Consider the following 19,635-nt stretch of genomic DNA (forward strand, 5'->3'; position numbering starts at 1 on the left):
ATGTGCTCAGGTGGTGGGTGACAGGCATCTATTGGCTGAACTAGCTGCTGGTGACATGGTTGCTATTAATGCTGTTTATCATCGTGCATGCCTGACTAGGCTCTATAGAAAAGCAGAAACTGTTGGATGTGACTCAACTGAAAGTAATGCAACTCAGGTCATCAGAGCACATGTCCTCAATGAGTTGCTTGAATACATCGAGGACTATCGTTGCTCAGGGGAATCACTGGCAATGTCTGACTTGACAGCCCTCTATGACGAGCGCATTGCTGATCTTGGATTCCCAAACATCAAATGCAACACCACACGCCTTCGGGAGGATATTGAACGCCTGATTCCTGACATCAGATCAGTACAAATAAATCGTGTCTGGTCCCTTGTATTTGATGATGACCTGAGCAAAGCTGTTGCTGACATGAAAAACAACACTTCTACCGATGTCTCCATCATCTTCAAAGCAGCCAAAATCCTCCGGCAAGAGTATCTCCCCATGAAGCATGCTTTTACAGGTACCTTCTCAACTTCCTGTGAAGCTGATTCTATCCCTCCCATGCTGAGATCGTTCTTACACATGCTTCTTGATGGATCAGGTATTGATCAGCCACCTCCTGGACCTGAGAAGTCCCAGGCTGCAACATCCATTGGGCAGCAAATAATTTTCAACTCTGTAAGATGCAGATCCAAGAAACATGGCAGTGTTCCTCGTCACATAAGAGAGAGGGAAACACCAGCTTCGCTATATCTGGCAATGAAACTACACCAGCAAAGTGGTAGTAGATATCTGGTGGAGGCCATGCATAAAAGAGGAATGTGTGCGTCATATGACCGCTTGAAAACATTTAGCATAGATATAGCGAATTCAGTGATCAGTCACTGGGAGCAGATTGGTGTCGTGGTCCCACCTCAGGCAGTCAAGGGTGTCTTCACCATTGGTGGTTTTGATAGCATTGACCACAACCCATCATCGACAATAGCAACATCAGCCCTCCATGGAACATGCATCAGCATTCAACAGCACTTCTCTTCAGACAGCCAACAGACTGAGAATCTGACTGACATCCTAGATCCAGCTGAAATGGGGAAGAAGCATGTGAAATCCTTGCCACCTCACTACACAACCATGGATCTGGAGGTATCACTGCCAACTGATGAGGTCTTGTATGTTCCTGCCCTGAATACCAACAGCCATCCTCATCCAGCCTCCCGTCCTCTCATCAATGTAATTGAAGAAGGCTACCAGTGGTTAGAGAGAGTCAGAAACATTCTCGTGAAAGAGAACCTTGAAGCCGGGGAATGGATCTCATGGGCTGCATATTATGCCAGCATCACAGAGGCTACTTCACCTCCCCCATCCAAATCATACATGATGCCACTGTTCACAGAGCCCTCTACCAGCCCCACTATGGCTTGGCATGCAATGAAAGTCCTCAGACAAACAATCAGCTACCTCAATCCAGGTCAGACACCAGTCATGGTAGCTGATCAACCACTCTTCACACTGGCCAAGAAACTTCAGTGGAAGTTTCCTCAGACCGAGCTTGGCGAGGATTCCTTCCTGGTAACACTGGGCCCAATGCATACCGAAAAGATGCTGTGGAGCGTGTCTGGTGACTGGCTGGATGGCAGCGGGTGGACCACAGCTCTTATCAATAGTGGCATCTCGACTAGTGGCAAAGCTCAGGCCTTCATTAGTGTTCACCACATATGCAGAACCCGATACATGCATCAGGTGTCTGTAGCTGCTCTCTATGTGCTCATGAAGAAGGCTTATGATAAGTACATGAAGAAGGCAAAAAATGACAATGATGAGCCGAGCGATCTCATCACTCAGCCTTTTGATGAATGGCTCAAGACGCTTTGTGCCTCACAGCCCCAAGCAGATTTCTGGTTCAAGTCCATGGAGCTGGATCTTCTCATTCTTCAGGTAAGATATGTTCGAATCGTGTGTTTCATTCAGTCCTTTATCCAATTCATATTCTTAAGTCAAGATTAAAGCTCCTTTACCTAGTATTTCATATAAATATTATTTGTTTTTTCAGTTTGTCAAGTCCTGTCGCTCAGCAGACTTCTCCCTCTACATGGAGACACTTGACTCTCTGATGCCATGGGTATTTGCACTGGATCATACGAACTATGCCCGGAACCTACCCATCCATCTCCGTGATATGGCTACATTAGAAGAACGACATCCTGCTCTGTTTGTGGAGTTCCAGAGTGGTCACTTCATGGGGCAGAAGTCGAGACGAGCGTTCTCCAAGATCCCCCATGACCAGATGCATGAGCAACTAATTGATTGGCTCAAGAATCATGGTGGTGTCATAGAGAACCTGGACGACCCAGACACAGTTCGCCGAGAGCAGGTTGTTCGCCCTGAGCTGGCACGCCTAGTCCGAGAATTCGAGGGATCAAAGGAATCAGATGAACGGAGGCACCATGAACAATACCCAAAATTTCAAGATGACTATAAGGTACGTTTCTGTTGTTTGGAAATTGAGAGATAACTATGCATTTCAGTAGTATGAATGATTTGTAATTTGTTTTTATCATTTTATTTTCAGACTGATGTACTGGCACTGGTGGATGCCTTTGAGGATCTGGGAAATCCCTTCATGGAGGATAGTGGGGATCTGCTGGAGTTAGATGAATCAATCGTCATGCCCCCAGATGTGGTAGACAGTGTAAGGGAAGCGAAGAACATTGGAATGAAAAGATACACAGTATTTGTTGACAAGCGAGTGAGGTCACAGGAGGAGGCATTCACAGCTCCAATACCACTCACCAGGCTGAAGTTGTTCAAGGCTCCAATTTCCCAACGATGCAACAAATCAGAGGTGGCTGTGGTCAAGGACCAACAAGCAAAAATGACCCAACTTTTGCTGGCTGTTCATTCTGGTCGCAAAATTGATGAGGGAGTGTTCTCACATGAAAGTTCTCCCCATCCACCTTCACTCACTCGGAAGGGAAAAATGCATCACGGAAACAAGAGTGAGATTCTAGATTGCATTGTCCCCAGAAATTTAGACAACCACAGACCTGTGACAACTGCAGCTGTGCTGGATGGTGCTGTCCTTGTTCAGATGCTTCGTCCTGGAAGTGCTGTGACCATTGGACAATATTTCACAGATGTGTTTGCACCATACATCCATTCCTGGTTTGAAAGAAATGACCGCGTTGACATTGTCTGGGATGTGTACTCTAAGACAAGTTTGAAGTCCGGAACTCGGGAGCAAAGAGGCACTGGTGCAAGAAGGAGGGTTACTCTCTCAACCAAAGTTCCTGGCAACTGGGCTTCCTTCCTACGAGTGGATCTGAACAAGCAGGAGTTGTTCATGGAGCTAGCCAAAAGCTTGAAGCTCATGACACTTCCACAGGTATTCAAAAAATTCAAATTCAAATTCAAAATGACTTTATTTATCCCAGAGGGGAAATTCAACTAGTCTGTTAGCTCTTCTGTAAATTATTGAAGAATTAGACAGCCTGATGGCTGTAGGAGCGAAGGATCTTAGAGGAGCCATCCACTGCTGTTTTTATGGTCCATTTATTTCTTAAACTGTTCTGTTACATGCTGTAGTCAATACAACTGACTTCACTGGCATATCCTCAGTGACATTCAGATATCCTATCTTTCTTGTTCCAGGGCAAGGAGCTCTTCACCACTATGCTTGAGGACTGTGTAAGTTCACCAGCTGGCATTGACACTGATGCACTGGCCCCTTGCACACATGAGGAAGCCGATACACGGATTTTCCTGCATGTGGCTGCCGCTACTGTTGCTGGACATCGTCGAGTGATTGTCCCAGCAGTGATAGTGATGTTGTTGTACTGGCCATTGCCACCTTTGTCGACCTTGGACAGAAGATCGACAAACTCTGGATTGCCTTTGGTGTACGGCGCCACTTCAGGTATAGAACATTTCACTAAGATGTATTTATTCTATTAGCTCTTATTTCAGTAGACCAATCAATAACTATTTTTCCCCTTTCCAGGTACATTCCAGCACATGCCATTGCTCACAGTCTTGGACCATCCAAGGAAATGGCACTGCCAGCATTTCATGCCCTAACGGGGTGTGACACTACCTCTGCATTCTTTGGCAAAGGCAAGAAAACAGCCTGGTCTGTGTGGCAGTCCCTGCCTGAGCTCACCTTACCACTTCAGCTGCTCTCTGGCCCAACCCCCACCACTGAGATGATCAGAACCCACACACCCACCCTCCAGAGATTTGTCCTGATGCTCTATGGTGTATCTGAGGACAACATCACAACTGTGGATGCTGCGCGACTCTCCCTCTTCTTCCACAAAGGAAAAGACTTTGACCACATGCCACCAAGCAGTGATGCACTCCATCAGCACCTCCTTCGAGTAGCTTATCAGGTAAGACAACTTTGCATAGGGGCATAATATAAACATGGCTAAGAATAATGAAGGGCCTTTGTATCACTAATCATGTTTCTCTCTAGAGTGGACATGTATGGGGCAATACACTTGTCAAAGACCATGCAACAGTATCGCCGTCTCTATGGGGATGGCAGCAGGATTCCCCAGACTCTCCACCAACTCCTGTCTACACTACAACTGCCACTATTTCAAAGGACTTGCCAGAACTTGTCATTTGCAAGTGTAAGACTGACTGTAAGGCACCTTGCAAATGCTGCATGCAGAGGCTGCCTTGCATGTCTCTCTGTGGATGTCGTGGCTCATGTTCCCACAGTGGTGCAGACATCTAAATAGAAAATCATCTTAGTGATGTATTTACACTAAACTATTAGTCTTCATCACTAGAACATTGTAGGTATGGCATTGCCTACTTCTAAACTGTGAACATAGTTATGAACTTGTTGTCTCACTAATCAGTTCCTTTGCATCAATAATACACATATTCAACACTAAGTTGTTATTTATTAAATTATTATTAAGTTGTGAATGGACTGTGTGTTTGGCATGTGTTTTTTAATAAAAAATTGCATACTTTACCTCCAATTGTCATGGTAAGGACAAAATTATTGTTTTTTAGTCTTGGAACCTATTTTATTGGCCTCCTTGACCCCAAATATGTACACGTTGATACCAAATTTGTCATTATAGCTATAACAGAAGCAAAGATATGGGCCTCTCAAGTATGGTCGCGGCCATTTTTAAAAAATGTGCATATATAAGATACAAAATGTGATCTCACTTGTGTCTTAGGATAAATTTATTTCTATGGCCCTAAGGTACTTCCATACCAAAGGGGACATTTGCATCATGACTTGAAGTCAAAAGTCACTTAACCTCCCTACTATTAATTACTCAATTATATCCTGATGGGTATTGACATATTTGGACATTTTTAATACCGTTGAAAGTGCAGCCTACTGACAGGGTTCCATCCACCTCCAGCGTTTTAAGATCATATTCAGTTTGCCATTCAATTCAATTCAATTCAATTAAGTTTTATTTGTATAGTGCCAAATCATAACAGAAGTTATCTCAGGACACTTTTCAAATAGAGCAGGTCTAGACTGAACTCCTTATAACATTATTCACACTAAAATGCAATGGTAAATGGATTGTACTTGTATAGTGCCTTTCTAGTCTTCCAAACACTCAATGCGCTTTTACACACATTCACACAGTGATTGCAAAGTCCATCGAACATAAACTAACTCATTCATGCACATTCACACACCGATGACACAGCATTGGGAGCAACTTGGGGTACAGTATCTTGCTCAAGGATAATTCGACATGCAGCCGGAGGAGCTGGGGGATCAAACCAACAACCTTCTGATTAGTGGACGACCCGCTCAATTTCTTAGCCGCTCCCAATGACCAAAGGCCAATTATTATTATCCTTCACTGTATTCAGGACAATGGCTGGTAGCAATCAACAAAACGGTGCACATCGTCCAGTCAGAACAATGGTTGGGCATCTTGCTGCTTATTTGGTGCTTCACTCTAAAGTAGCTGATACAATATAATACAGGTTTTGTTATTGGTATTTCCTTCTGTTAGCAGTCATCTGTTAACTGTACAAATATACTAATAGTCATTTAAACAAGAGTCTTAATACAGTAACAGAATACATTTCAATTGAAGGTGGATCAATGACCAATCAAATTTTACTACTTAACCCAAGTTGGACTCCATGTGAGTCAGTTGTGACTCTGTCACTGCAAGTAAAGAATCCAGTCTGCTATGCAGTTGATACAGTTAACTGATAAACCATCACATTAGGGTATAACATTAAAATGAACCCCTGCACATTGGAATGACTTCACTGTGAGTTATTTAGAAGTGAACAATGCGTTCACACCCTGGTATTTAGGATACCTGGTTTAAGTCATGGAAAATGATTGGCATGACAGACATTGCCCCTCTAACACTGTTTCCATTAAATTATGTCTAAATTATCTAAATGCTACTCCCTCTTCCTTTCAGACCTTACATTTCCATTGCCCATTAAGTCTTTAAAATGTTACAATTGGCAAGAACACATCTCTGGTATTAATGGTCTTAAGTTTGGTGCATAACTATCAAAAATAGCATTTTTCACGTTTAAATAAATGCTATGCCGTCAACGACCCAAGTCAAAAGATATTTTATGAGGCTGGAAAATATTTTCTAACAGACGCCTACTGACCTGATTTTATTTAGTGGCATTCAACAAGGTTTGTGATGTGCAGAATGCTAAAGAATTTCCTTTAGATCAAAAAGGTGGTGTTCCCAAACTGATATACTTGCCAGTCTATTCAGTCTATCCTGTGCCATGGTGCAAGTAGTTTTTAATTGGTTTTAACTTAAAAAAAAGATCTTGCTGCTGCTGCAACAGTGACAGGTTGCAGCAAAAAGATCTCAATATGAACATAGCAGGGCAGTGCGAGCATCACTGAAGCCACTTATGCTGATCCACAATAGGCATCTTTATTTTTTAAATCTGGTTTTGGGAATCATCAGGAGAGCATAATTTGCAGAGGACCTGTGCAGCTGCATTTTGGTTTGGTTGTAGAACTATGTTATATGCTGTTGAGTTGTGTACATTACACCCAGAGAAATATGTAATTTGTTCAGGTAATGATGCCTTTCTCCAGTCATCTGTCAATGTCATCCCCATTTGTCCATGTATCAGTGTTGTGGTTGTCTGCAGTTGTTATAAATTGACTTTCTATCCACATTTTTGTGTTTTTTAACTTTATATTTGAATCAGATTAATGATAAATGGTAAATGGACCTGTACTTTCTAGTCTTCCGACCACTCAAAGCACTTTTACACTACATGCCACATTCACTCTTTCACTCACATTCATTCAGTGATGGCAAAGTCGATCGAACTAACTCATTCATACACAGCATCGGGAGCAATTCGGGGTACATTATCTTGCTCAAGGATACTTCGACATGCAGCCGGAGGAGCTGGGGAATCAAACCAACAACCTTCTCATTAGTGGAGAGTATCTTCCTCAAGGACACTTCGACATGTGGCACCAGGAGCCAGGGATCGAACCCAGGACCTTCTGATCAAGGAACAACCCGCTCTGCCTCTGAGCCACAGGAATTTAGTTATTAGACGTCTGGATTTTAAGTTATCAGAGAAACAAGCTGAGCTAACTTTAGCAGCAGCTTGACTCTGGGACTTTTGTTTGCAAAAGTGTTGGAGAAACAGCTTAATTTTTTTCAGAGATGAGGAGAACTAAAAGCATAATTCGTTACCTGGTAAAAACCTCCAGAATGTCTGGATCACATCTGGAAGTTATGAGAGAAACAAGCAGGGCTGATGTTAGCGGTAGCTCGGCTTGCAGGATTTTGTGGTAGTCCTTTATCTACTGAACAGTGTCAGAGAGGTCACTTCTCAGTTAAACAAACATACTGTACTGTAGTACTTTTCTGAAATGGCTGATTATTTTCTTGGAAGGACAGCCTTGCATTGCTACATAGGTTTTAAGTAAGGACAGTATGGTCCCAAAGTAGTGGGTTAAACTTGCTTGATTGAACTTTCGTTGTTTGAGTTTGTCTTATTTTGTGATTTATTATGTATTCATCATTTATAATGTATTCAGTTATGTATTCATTCATTTGAGCTAATTTTGTATTATGTGTGTTTTGTCTTGTTTTGACATGGTATTGTGTGTGTTATATCTGACAGGATGTACAGACGAACTTCCAACATGGCTGGTCTCAGTTATCCCCCAAATGCCATCACTGCGCTCAAGGTATTTATGTTTGTTTGTGTATGGTGAAATCATATACAAATAGCAATGAACATTCATTTTATTTTGTACAAAGGTTTTGATACTAAACACATGCTGAGTTTTAAAAATCTTAATTCAATCAGTCCATTATTGAGTTGACAGGTGGAGGACTGAGTAAGGGGTTTTGAATGGAGGGATAAAGTTGAGGTTGAAGAGTGGGATTAATTGACAGTTTGATAATGATAAGGTTAATGATGAGGCTTGCGATAACAGCAGATGTGCACTGATGACAAATAATAATTTGCTGTTACTACCCAATGATGGTACAAACCTTTTCAATTGTGAAGGCCTGTTTACTTTTACTAAACTATTTAAGTCAATTTTAAAGGAAAAATTAAAGGACTCTTTATTAGTCATTATAAAGCACTTATTAATGTCTGTCTTTTATATGATGGTAATACCACTAGAATACCCATTCTCTTCCATTGTGTACCATTTAGAAGGATATATTGGCAGAAATGGAATATAATATTCATAGGTATGTAAATAGGAAAATAGGAATTTTTTTTTTTGTTACCTTAGAATGAGCTGTTTTTATCTATAGACACCACAGGGCGCCTTCCATGGCATCAGCCATGTTGAGCTGCCATGTTTCTACAGTAGCCCAGAACGGACAAGCTAAACACTGGCTCAAGATTGGGGCATTGGAGTTTTTCACGCATTTCGCAGATACGTGCTTTATAATGACTAATAAAGAGCCAATATGATACTAATATGCATGCTAATAAGTAACTGGTTAATGGTGAATATGTGTACCTTAATATAAAGTGTTACCATAATTTTACATCTTATGTATGACACCTTAAAAAAATAAGGTGCCATAGCAATGAACACATGAACAGGTATGTCGATATTCAAGCGCTAACAAAATTTGCTTGTATGTCTCTTTTCTAGCATGTGGACATGTGGTCCTTCGATGTGTTTGCACTCAATGATGCTAGCGGAGACCACGCTCTGAAATTTGTCTTCTATGAACTGCTTACCAGATATGACTTGATCAATCGTTTCAAGGTACACCAAAAATCTTCCAATGCCTTTATCACTCATTTTAGATGTGTCAAGACATTTTCTAATAGATCAGATGTCAGATGGGCTACTGTAGCTCAAATTGATTAAAAAGTCAATGATGGTTCCTATCCTATAACTATGGTTAATTTACATTAATGCTGCAGTGTTTGTCATCATGCTTCTTTGTTGTGTTGCCTCCATTTCAGGTCCCTGTTTCTGCTCTCATTTCATTTGTGGACTCTTTGGAGGTGGGCTACAGCAAACACAAGAACCCATACCACAACCTGATGCATGCTGCTGATGTCACCCAGACCATCCATTACCTGCTCCTTAAGACTGGCATGGTGGTAAGTCTTGTGTTGGGTGGATGCAAAATGGAGAAAAGAGTACTTAAAGCCACTCAGCATAAAGAGATTTTCATGATTCAAAACCCAAACTTCTACCTTTGTCTCACACATTTGACCAGTAGAAATGAATATAGAAATGACCTCTAACAATTTTACTCATGAAGGTCACTTGTTTACTAGTCATGATAACTCATCATAACTGTCAAGTTTGAGAAAATATCCCTGATCTTGTAATTATAATGTCACTACCTCAGCTTGGACTGGGAGAATACAATTTAATGGAAGCTTGTATGACAAGTTAAAGGTGTAGTTTGAAAGACCCTTGAGTTGAACTGGGGGTCTAATAAAAAGACTCTATCGATTTGCCTTAAGGAAAGTGTAGGATTCATTGTTTTTGACCCATATTAGGGAATTGTGTTTTTTTGCCACAGTGCTTGCTCATAGTAGGGTGCTGGGGGAATAATTTATTAGGAGTACAGTCTAGACCTGCTTTATAAGAATATGTCCATAGATAATTTATGTTTCATCGCTATGCAAATACATTTTTAGTTTTTAGTTTTTAGTGAGTCTTCTAGTCTGTTGGAAGTACAATATTAAATTGTTTAAAACTAAAGCAGCAGGGGTAAGTGACATTTGCAACTTTCACTTTCACACAGTGGGGTAATAGCTTCAAACTGACAGTACAGTAAAGTAAGAAAATCCTGGATATAAAGCATTGCTCATAAAATTCAAGCATCTTGGGTAACCTTGATCATGGGGTTCTGTTTGTTGTCTCTCTCGCAGCACTGGCTTACTGAGTTGGAGATCTTTGCCATAATTTTTGCAGCTGCCATCCATGACTTTGAACATACAGGAACCACCAATAACTTCCATATTCAGACTAGGTAATTTCCACTCAGGACATGAAAAAAGTCATACATTATTATTATTATTATTATTATTTACAAAAAGTCTTATGATGAATGTACGTGTGGGGTTTGCAGGTCAGACACAGCCATGTTGTACAATGACCGAGCTGTTCTGGAGAACCACCATGTCAGCGCTGCCTATCGTCTTCTACAGGATGATGATGAAATGAACATCTTCTCCAATCTCTCCAAAGATGACTGGAGGTGAGGGAAACTTAACCAAGTAGCATAACTGAGACCTGTGAGGGTATCTTGTCTGTGTGAGATGCCAAGGGGCATGACAAAGCAGTATGTGATGACCTAGAGTGAGAACGTGTTGGATGATGGTGTTATTTTAATTCCTTCTGAAGAGAATGTGACTGTTCTGGCAATCCATCTAACATTTGTTGAGACATTTCACTCTCATTCCTTTTTTCAGAGAACTACGGACTCTGGTAGTAGAGATGGTGTTGGCCACTGACATGTCCTGCCACTTCCAGCAGATCAAAGCCATGAAGGGCTTCCTGCAGCAGCCTGATGCGTGAGTAGTGGATTGCACTTCTGAGTCACTGTCAGTTTTGTTGACATCCACCCAAGTTATAACCTTGGCTTCTTTACAAATCCCAACACCTAAAGCTGAGTTCACACTACATGATTTTAGCTTTGATCTTCCACTCACCAACAGTTTTGGGTGATCACCAACAAATGCCCCCAGATCCAAGGCAAATCAGCACTTACTGTTGGTTGCTATATGTGAACTGTTAAAAGACACTACCCACAGGCTCACAGAGAGCTTGCTGATGCCTCACAGATGCCCGAAAAATATCTTGCAGGCTAGATATCTAGTCATGCCAGGGAGCAATGCAATGACTTACAGCCAATGAGAGGAGACATTGGCTTCAATGTAGCACCAGACAGGAAGCAACAAATTGGGTAATTACTTTGCTAACGACTGAAAAAAAATCATTAACCATCGTCAAACACATAATATATGGTGAATAAACAGTGTTATGAGTGTGTGTTCAATTCGGTGTGTATCTGGTCCACCAACCATCACTTCCGGGACCAGGACTGAATGCAGCATTCAATGCAGACAGAGGACCTGTGCCTGTTTTTAAACTACTTTCCTAATTAAACATGTGCCAGTTGGTAATGTTATTATGTTGTAGTGTTAATAATGACTCCTAATGAAATAAGGTTTGAAGACCAGACAGACTCTGGGATAACATGTTGTAAAAGATCTTGTGTGTGACCCCCTGTTATTGATCAGTCACATAGTGTGAAAACCACAACGACTTCAAGACTCCAAACAATACAAGACACAAAGTTGTATATCATCTGATGACCTTGAAAGTCATGCAGTGCAATCAAGGCTTTAGTGGGGATGCTGACGCTATAAAATCATGAGGCATCATTTAAGCACCTTTATAATTATTTCAAGTATTACACAAAATACTAAATATTGTCGTTTGCCTGATTTGACTTGCACTAGCTTTTTCTACTAGTTGGGTGAAAACTTGAGTTCCTTATTGATTATGTGGTGAAAAACAGAATGTATGCCAAGAAAACATTCTCATATTCACATAAATAAACATATACCACATGACCAGGCTCTCTCCCAATGGGTCTGGGGGCTGTTCAGGATGTGTGACTTCTCAAGGAAACCTCTCCCTCTCTCAGCAGTGAAGAAAAAAGACAAAAAATACACAATGGAAATATCATAAAATGGCAGATGAGGGCTGGACCCAGGATATCACAGGTTACCTCTTACAGGAAAATTCAACTTCCCTACCCACGTTTTCAGTTTCAGTTAATTCACTAAGTCCTTTTGCTGAAATTAGTTTGATTTTAACTCCTTCCCAGAAGTTCTTAGAAACAAATTTCTACATTAGTAATTAGGAGGTGAAGGTAACAAAAGCACAGTTTGTTGTTAGGAAAAAATATATAATCTCTATGAGAACACCTTGTTGTACAATATGAGTGTTAGTGTCTTCTCAATATGAATTACACAGCACATCCCAGTGTGTTGCTTCACAGTAGCCCTTATAACGCCTCACTGGTCTCCTGTGACCATGTTCTCACAGTCCTAGTAGTCCTAGGCTGGTGCTGGACTTAAGGCTTACAAGGGAAGAGGGTGGTTCAGGTTGTATCTGATCTTTTGAGGGAAGGAAACTTGGAACTCCGTGATCTGTGCTCTTAACCTAAGATGGCACCACGGACAGTCACTTGGGTGTGTTGGTGCGCTTCTTGTGTGATTTTTGTGTGATTTGTATATTTTTGTGTGATTTTATATTTTTGTTTTATTGTATATTTTAAGCACCATTGCACCAAGATAAATTCCTCGTATCTGTAAAAACCTACCTGGCAATAAATCTCATTCTGATTCTGATTCTGATTCCTGAACATTAGTGTACAGCAGGTCCAGGTCCATTTAAGTCTCTCCCACTCAGTGGCCAGACTAGAGAGAGCTTGGCCTTGAGCCTTTCAGGAGTACTGTCTCATCAAACCTAAGGAGGCTCCACTTCTGCTTGAGCAAGATACTGAACCCCAAATTGCCAATGCTGTGCATCGGTGTGTGAATGTGTATGAATGTGTTAGTCTCTGTTCGATGGGCTTTGCCATCACTGAGTGAATGTGTGTGAAAGGGCGAATGTGGCATGTAGTGTAAAGTGCTTTGAGTGGTCGGAAGACTAGAAAGGCACTATGCTATCATTTACCATTAGCAGTTTACATGACATCTCCCATATCACTGGTGCATGTTGTATTGGGCCACGATTACTAGCCAAGGAGCAGAAGCATGGTGTTAGTATATTAATATAGGCAAATCTGAGTCAAAAAGTCGAGGGTCATTTTTCATTCCTAGTCCGTCACTGATTACTTTAAAGACGCAGAGTATCACATGAGTTACCAAATTTGGGCACAAGCAAGTACTTTTGGACAGCAGCAGGTTGTGTCAGTGACAGCAGCCCAGCAGTGACTGACTGCACTATATTTGTATTTTTAGGATTGACAAACCGAAGGCCTTATCCCTGTTGCTGCACACTGCTGATATCAGCCACCCTGCCAAACGGTGGGACATCCATCATCGCTGGACCACATCTCTGCTGGAGGAGTTCTTCAGACAGGTAGTCACAAAAATAACCATGTAACCAACTCCCTGCTTTACTGGCCTGGGGCCTTTTATAGATATAGATATAACGGGGCCTGACCATGAAGAGCTTTGTAGGTGAGGAGGAGGATTTTAAATTCTATTCTAAATTTTACAGGGAGCAAGTGCAGAGACGCTAGTACAGGAGAGATATGATCTCTTTTCCTAGTTCCTGTCAGTCAGCTTATGCAGCCCCATACGCAACAAACTGCAATGATGATCCTTGGATCACTTTTGATAGGTACTGACCACTGCAGACAGGGAACACCCCACAAGAGCTGCAGTTTTGGAGATGCTCTGACCCAGTTGTCTAGCCATCACAATTGTTGTTGCGATGCATGTGTTGTAACTGGAAAATGACACTCCCTCTAGTGGTACATTTGAGTAATGCAGGCTATAGATGCACTTCCTGTTAACTCCACAGAAGAACTTAATGCCACATGGCATCCATTAAGCCCAGATGTGGGACCATTTGTGGAAAAACTACCTTTCCACCTCTGGGAAAAATGGATGTCCATAGGATCAAAGTATAAAGAAGATTACAATGTAACCTTCCCACCATTTTACTTCTTTGTGAAGTTTGTACAACGAGAGGCCAAAGCTTGTTATGACCCAAGTTTTAACACAACATTTCTCTCCTCACCTGCACAGAAGAAGGAAAGGTTTGCAGGAAACAGCAGCAAAACACCTGTCTCAGTACACAAAACTAATGTGTCTACAGAAACCAGCAAAGCTCACAAAGCGGTGGAAGTCCCAAATAAGCAGTGCCCTGTCCACCACAAACCTCACCCCTTACGCAAGTACAGAGGTTTCAGGGCAATGCTTATGATAGTAAGAGGGTCCTTAGAGACAATTCCATCTGTTTCCACTGCTGTGCTTCAACTTATCCCCTAGCCAAGAATTGTGATGTGGTGGTGACAGAGATATGTTACTGTCAGGAACTGACCTTCTGTGGAACTGGAGTCAATGGCAAATCAGGTTCAAAGATATGCCTAGTAGATGTATATGCTACTGATCATCCGAAGATATCAAGAGAATGTATGTCATCTTTTGGGAAAACATTCCCTTGCCAAGGCAGAGTTCTTCGAGATGTTTGGCATTCAAGGAACCACAAGTCTTTATACCTTTTACATGTGCAGGAACAAAAGAAGCAGCAGGTAGGAGAGCATTAAGCTACATGGTGGAGTCAGTTGATGGGATGTGAAAGTCTCCTTATTGTCAGGGATGACTACAGCCTAGGAGGCAATCAGAGAGCAATACTATGGAATCTAAAGAAAACAGGCAGTAAAAGCTACCACTGAAGAGAGCATAATAGGTATACATGATAATCAGCTTGCACCTTCCATTGAGGACAGGACCTTCTTGGAGATAATGGAGAAGACATTTTCCAAGGATGGTAGCAACAACTAGGTTGTTCCGTTTCTATTTTGCAGCCCCAGGCGTCTCCTTGCCAATAACTGAGACTATGCCTACAAGAGATTGATGTCACTCAGACGCACCCTCAACAAGAAACCAATCATGAACGCTCAGTACATCGAGTTTATGCAGAAACTATTTGACAACAACCATGCACAGCCAGCACCACCTCTGCAAGAAGGCCAGGAATGCTGGTATCTGCCTACCTTTGGTGTGTATCACCTCCAGATGCCTGACCAAACTCTGTGTGGTCTTCGACTCCAGCGCAAAGGTTGATTCAATTCAATTCAATTCAATTTTATTTGTATAGCGCCAACTCATAACAGAAGTTATCTAAGGACACTTTTCAAATAGAGCAGGTCTAGACTAAACTTCTTATAACATTATTTACAGAGACCCAACAGTACCACCATGAGCAAGCACTTGGCGATGGGGGCAAGGAAAAACTGCCTTTTAAGAGGCAGAAACCTAGGACAGACCCTTCGGCTCTAGGTGGGTGGTCGTCTGCCTCGACCAGTTGGGGTGAGAGAGAGAGAGAGAGAGAGAGAGAGAGACAGACAGACAGACAGACAGACAGAGACAGACAGACAGACAGACAGACAGACAGTTGCACAGCAACAACAGTAGCAACAACTACACCAATAGTAGTGACTGATGATGATGAACTTAAAGAAGACGATGACAACGACAACAGCAACGATGGGGGACAATGAGCAGTGACAATAGTAATAATAGTAACTATAGTAATAATAATAATATTAATAATAATAATAATAACAATAATATCAGTGATATTAGCAATGGCAGTCAAGCAGGACCATGGCAGGAGGCACCACTAGGATCCATGAGAACCTGCGAGACGAGAAAGCACAAGAACTCTGGGGAAGAAGTTAGTAACATGCATTAATGGGACATGAATGAGTGCAGAAAGAGAGGGAGAGGAAGAGAGGAGCTCAGTGCATCATGGGAAATCCCCCGATAGTCTAGGCCTATAGCAGCATAACTAAGGGATGGTTCAGGACTCACCTGAGCCGGCCCTAACTCTAGGCTTTATCAAAGACAAACTTAAGCCTACTCTTAAATATTGAGAGGGTGTCTGCCTCCCGAACCACAACTGGAAGCTGGTTCCACAGGAGAGGAGCTTGGTAACCGAAGGCTCTGGCTCCTATTCTACTTTTAGAGACTATAGGAACCACAAGAAGCCCTGCATTCAGAGAACCGAGTGTTCTAGAGGGTAAATAGGGTGCTATGAGCTCTTTAAGATATGAAAGGGCCTGACCATGAAGAGCTTTGTAGGTGAGGAGGAGGAGGATTTTAAATTCTATTCTAAATTTTACAGCGAGCCATTGCAGAGAAGCTAGTACAGAAGAGATGTGATCTCTTTTCCTAGTTCCTCTCAGTACTCGTGCTGCAGTGTTCTGAATTAATTGGAGCGTCTTAATGGACTTATTGGGGCAGCCTGATAATAAGGAGTTGCAGTAATCCGGCCTAGAAGTAACAAAGGCATGGATTAGTTTTTCTGCATTCGTCTGTGACAGGATGTGTCTAATTTTTGTAATACTACGTAAATGAAAGAAGGCAGTCCTGGAGGTTTGCTTTGTATGGGAATTAAATGACATGTCCTGATCAAAGATAACTCCAAGATTCCTGACAGTGGTGCTAGAGGCCAAGGTAATGCCATCTAGAGTGACTATATCTTTAGACAGAGAGTCTCTGAGGTTTTTGGGGCCAAGTACAAGAATTTTGTTTTTTTCAGTTTAACATCAGAATATTGCAGCTCATCCAGAACTAAAGACATGTTTGTAATTTAGATAATTGATTAATTTCATCGTGCTTGATAGATAGATATAACTGTGTATCATCTGCATAGCAATGAAAGTTAATGAAGTGATTCCTTATGTTGCCTAAAGGAAGCATATATAAAGTAAATAGTATTGGTTTAAGTACAGAACCTTGTGGAACTCCATAACTAACAGTAGTATTTATGGAGGATTCATCGTTAATGTGTACAAACTGAGAACGATCTGATAAGTATGACCTAACCCAGCTTAGTGCGGTTCCTGTATTGCCAATTTGATGCTCAAGTCTCTGTAAAAGAATATCATGGTCACCGGTGTCAAATGCAGTACTAAGATCTAAAAATACAAGTACAGAGACAAATCCATTGTCGGAAGCAATCAAAGGTCATTATTAACTTTAAACAGAGCTGTCTCTGTGCTGTTGATGAACTCTAAATCCTGATTGAAAATCCTCAAATAAGCTATTGTTATGTAGAAAGTCACACAACTGTTTGGCGACTACTTTCTCCAGACTCTTAGAGAGGAAGGGGAGGTTAGAAATCAGTCTATAGTTGCCTAAAACCCCTGGGTCAAGAGTGGGCTTTTTAAGAAGGGGTTTAACTACAGCTACTTTAAAGGACTGTGATACATATCCTGACAATAAAGAAAGATTTATCATATCCAGTAAGAAGTGCCAATTAAGGGAACGACTTCTTTAAGCAGCCTAGTTGGGATGGGGTCTAACAGACAGGTTGATGGCTTTGTTGAAGAAATTATTGAAATTAACTGATGAAGATTGATGGCAGAAAAACATTCTAAATATATATCTGATTTAACATTAGTTAAAGTTCCTGAACTTGGAGAGCCAGTGATACCTGTTGAGGGCATTTGGTGATTAATTTTTTCTCTAATAGTAATAATTTTATCATAAAAGAAGCTCATGGAATCATTGCTACTTAAGCTTCTGGGGATATGTGGCTCAATAAAGCTGTGACTCTCTGTCAGCCTTGCTACAGTGCTGAAGAGGAACCTGAGGTTGCTGTTATTTTCTTCTATTAGTGCTGAATAATAGGCTCCTCTGGCATTACGGAGGGTCTTTCTATAGGTTTTAAGATTATCTTGCCAATTTGAGCGATATTCTAATAATTTCGAAGAGCGTCATTTCGTTTCAGATTTCCTTGCTTTTAGCTTTAATTGGCAGGTTTGGTGGTTGTACCACAATGCTAGTTTCCTATGTTTTAATATTTTCCTCTTCATAGGAGCGATAGAATCTAATGTTTATCATAGTGAGTCTGCAGCACTATTAACAAGATGGGGAGAGAGGAACTAAAGTTATTATAGGACTCTGTTATATTCAGACATGGCACTGAATTAAACACTGATGGATCTCCTCCTTAAATTAAGATACTGTAAGATAGGCATCTGCTGTAGGAAGTTTTGACCAAAGGCCTATAATCTAGTAATAGGAATTCAAAAGTTATTAAATAATGTTCAGATAGGAAAGGGTTTTGAGGGAAGACTATTAAATGTTAAACATCAATATATAATAATATATGGTCCAGAGAACACTACGGAGTCCGACATTGTTTTTGTATATCTACACATCGACTCCACATTAATTTAAGTGACCTCCGATTGGCGTAATCGGGTGTCATTACCGCTGACATGAATAACAATCTTACTATATTCACGCTTATCTTTAGCCAGCAGTTTCAAATACGATTCGATGTCGCCCGCTCTGGCCCCAGGGATACATTTACTGGATACATGGTCGCTGGCTTCGCTAGGTTTACGTTTCTGACTATCGAGCTGCCAATAATCAGAGTTGGATTTCTCAGCGGGTGTGTCGCTGAGTGGGGACAATTTATTAGAAACATCAACCTGTTGGTGGTGAACTGTGGGCTTCAGCGGTTTATTCTTCTTTCGTTCAGTCACCCAGCCTCCCTGGCTTCCCGGCTGCTCGGGTTGATGGGGTGTCACTGTGCTTCTGTCAGGACTTGATCTGAATAACAGCTTGTTGGGGGTCCTCCTCCAATTCCGCAAAGAACCAGTTGCTCTCACTGCAGACATCCAGCAGATGTTTTACAGCTTCGCTGTACAAGAGAATGACAGGGATGTCCTGCAGTACTTGTGGTTTCGTGACAACAACTTCAACAATGAGGTTGTCGATTTCTGCATGAGAGTTCAAATTTTCGGCACCAGCCACCAGCTGTGGCTATCTTTGGCTTGAGGAAGCCAGCAAGAAATGCAGAGAATATGTATGGCAGTGATGTAAGGCAGTTTATAGAAAAATAATTCTATGTGAATGATGCTCTAAAGTCTTTTCCTACAGAAGCTGAAGCCATCGATGTACTGCAAAGATCCTGTGAGGCGCTTGCACTCTCAAACTTCAAACATCAAAAATATTAAGACCTAGACCTGGGACATCATGGTGGATACGTTTGTCTTCAAGGTTCCTGAGCATGAGAAGCCTGTTGTCGTCGTCATCATCATCTTCTTCATGTTCATCATCATTATCAACATTAGTCACTACTATCAGTGTAGTTGTTGCTATTGTTGTTGCTGTGCACCTTTGTCTCTGCCTTTGTCGTTACCTCTGTTCTCTCGCTCTCTCTCACCCTCAACTGGTCGGGGCAGATGGCCACCCACCTAGAGCCAAGTTCCGGATGTCGGACGTGGATGCACAAAGCATTAGTAGAGCAACTGCACTGTGTTTTATAGAATTACCCAAAGTAGTACTTGATGAAGGAAAAAGTAGCACACTTGAGCAAGTACAATACATACATCTATTTGGCTATTGGCCACTTGTTGCATCCTTTTAGC

The 19,635-nt window shown here is 41.5% G+C and overlaps 2 protein-coding genes and 1 long non-coding RNA gene across 5 annotated transcripts in view; 2 read left to right on the forward strand and 1 right to left on the reverse strand.

Annotated features, from left to right (window-relative positions):
* Positions 1 to 19,635, forward strand: part of pde1ca (phosphodiesterase 1C, calmodulin-dependent a) — a 47,373-nt gene that overhangs the window by 11,227 nt on the left and 16,511 nt on the right. For all 3 annotated transcript variants that reach the window (XM_051410232.1, XM_051410230.1, XM_051410231.1), the window contains 7 exons: positions 8,123 to 8,189; positions 9,123 to 9,239; positions 9,443 to 9,583; positions 10,367 to 10,467; positions 10,567 to 10,695; positions 10,910 to 11,011; positions 13,475 to 13,595. In XM_051410232.1, the coding sequence (XP_051266192.1) occupies positions 8,123 to 8,189; positions 9,123 to 9,239; positions 9,443 to 9,583; positions 10,367 to 10,467; positions 10,567 to 10,695; positions 10,910 to 11,011; positions 13,475 to 13,595 (778 nt within the window). The remainder of the gene's footprint in view (positions 1 to 8,122; positions 8,190 to 9,122; positions 9,240 to 9,442; positions 9,584 to 10,366; positions 10,468 to 10,566; positions 10,696 to 10,909; positions 11,012 to 13,474; positions 13,596 to 19,635) is intronic.
* On the forward strand, positions 2,650 to 4,980 carry LOC127369169 (uncharacterized). Its single transcript, XM_051410266.1, has 4 exons — positions 2,650 to 3,371; positions 3,638 to 3,902; positions 3,987 to 4,374; positions 4,461 to 4,980. The coding sequence occupies exons 1-3, from the start codon at positions 2,655 to 2,657 to the stop codon at positions 4,061 to 4,063; spliced, it is 1,059 nt and encodes a 352-aa protein (XP_051266226.1). The 5' UTR covers positions 2,650 to 2,654; the 3' UTR covers positions 4,064 to 4,374; positions 4,461 to 4,980.
* On the reverse strand, positions 15,454 to 19,545 carry LOC127369202 (uncharacterized). Its single transcript, XR_007886037.1, has 2 exons — positions 19,462 to 19,545; positions 15,454 to 15,502 (listed from the first exon to the last, which is right to left on the reverse strand). It is a non-coding gene; the product is annotated as an uncharacterized LOC127369202 (long non-coding RNA).

This window comes from Dicentrarchus labrax, unplaced genomic scaffold, assembly GCF_905237075.1.
Source record: "Dicentrarchus labrax unplaced genomic scaffold, dlabrax2021, whole genome shotgun sequence".
Classification (NCBI taxonomy): domain Eukaryota; kingdom Metazoa; phylum Chordata; class Actinopteri; family Moronidae; genus Dicentrarchus; species Dicentrarchus labrax.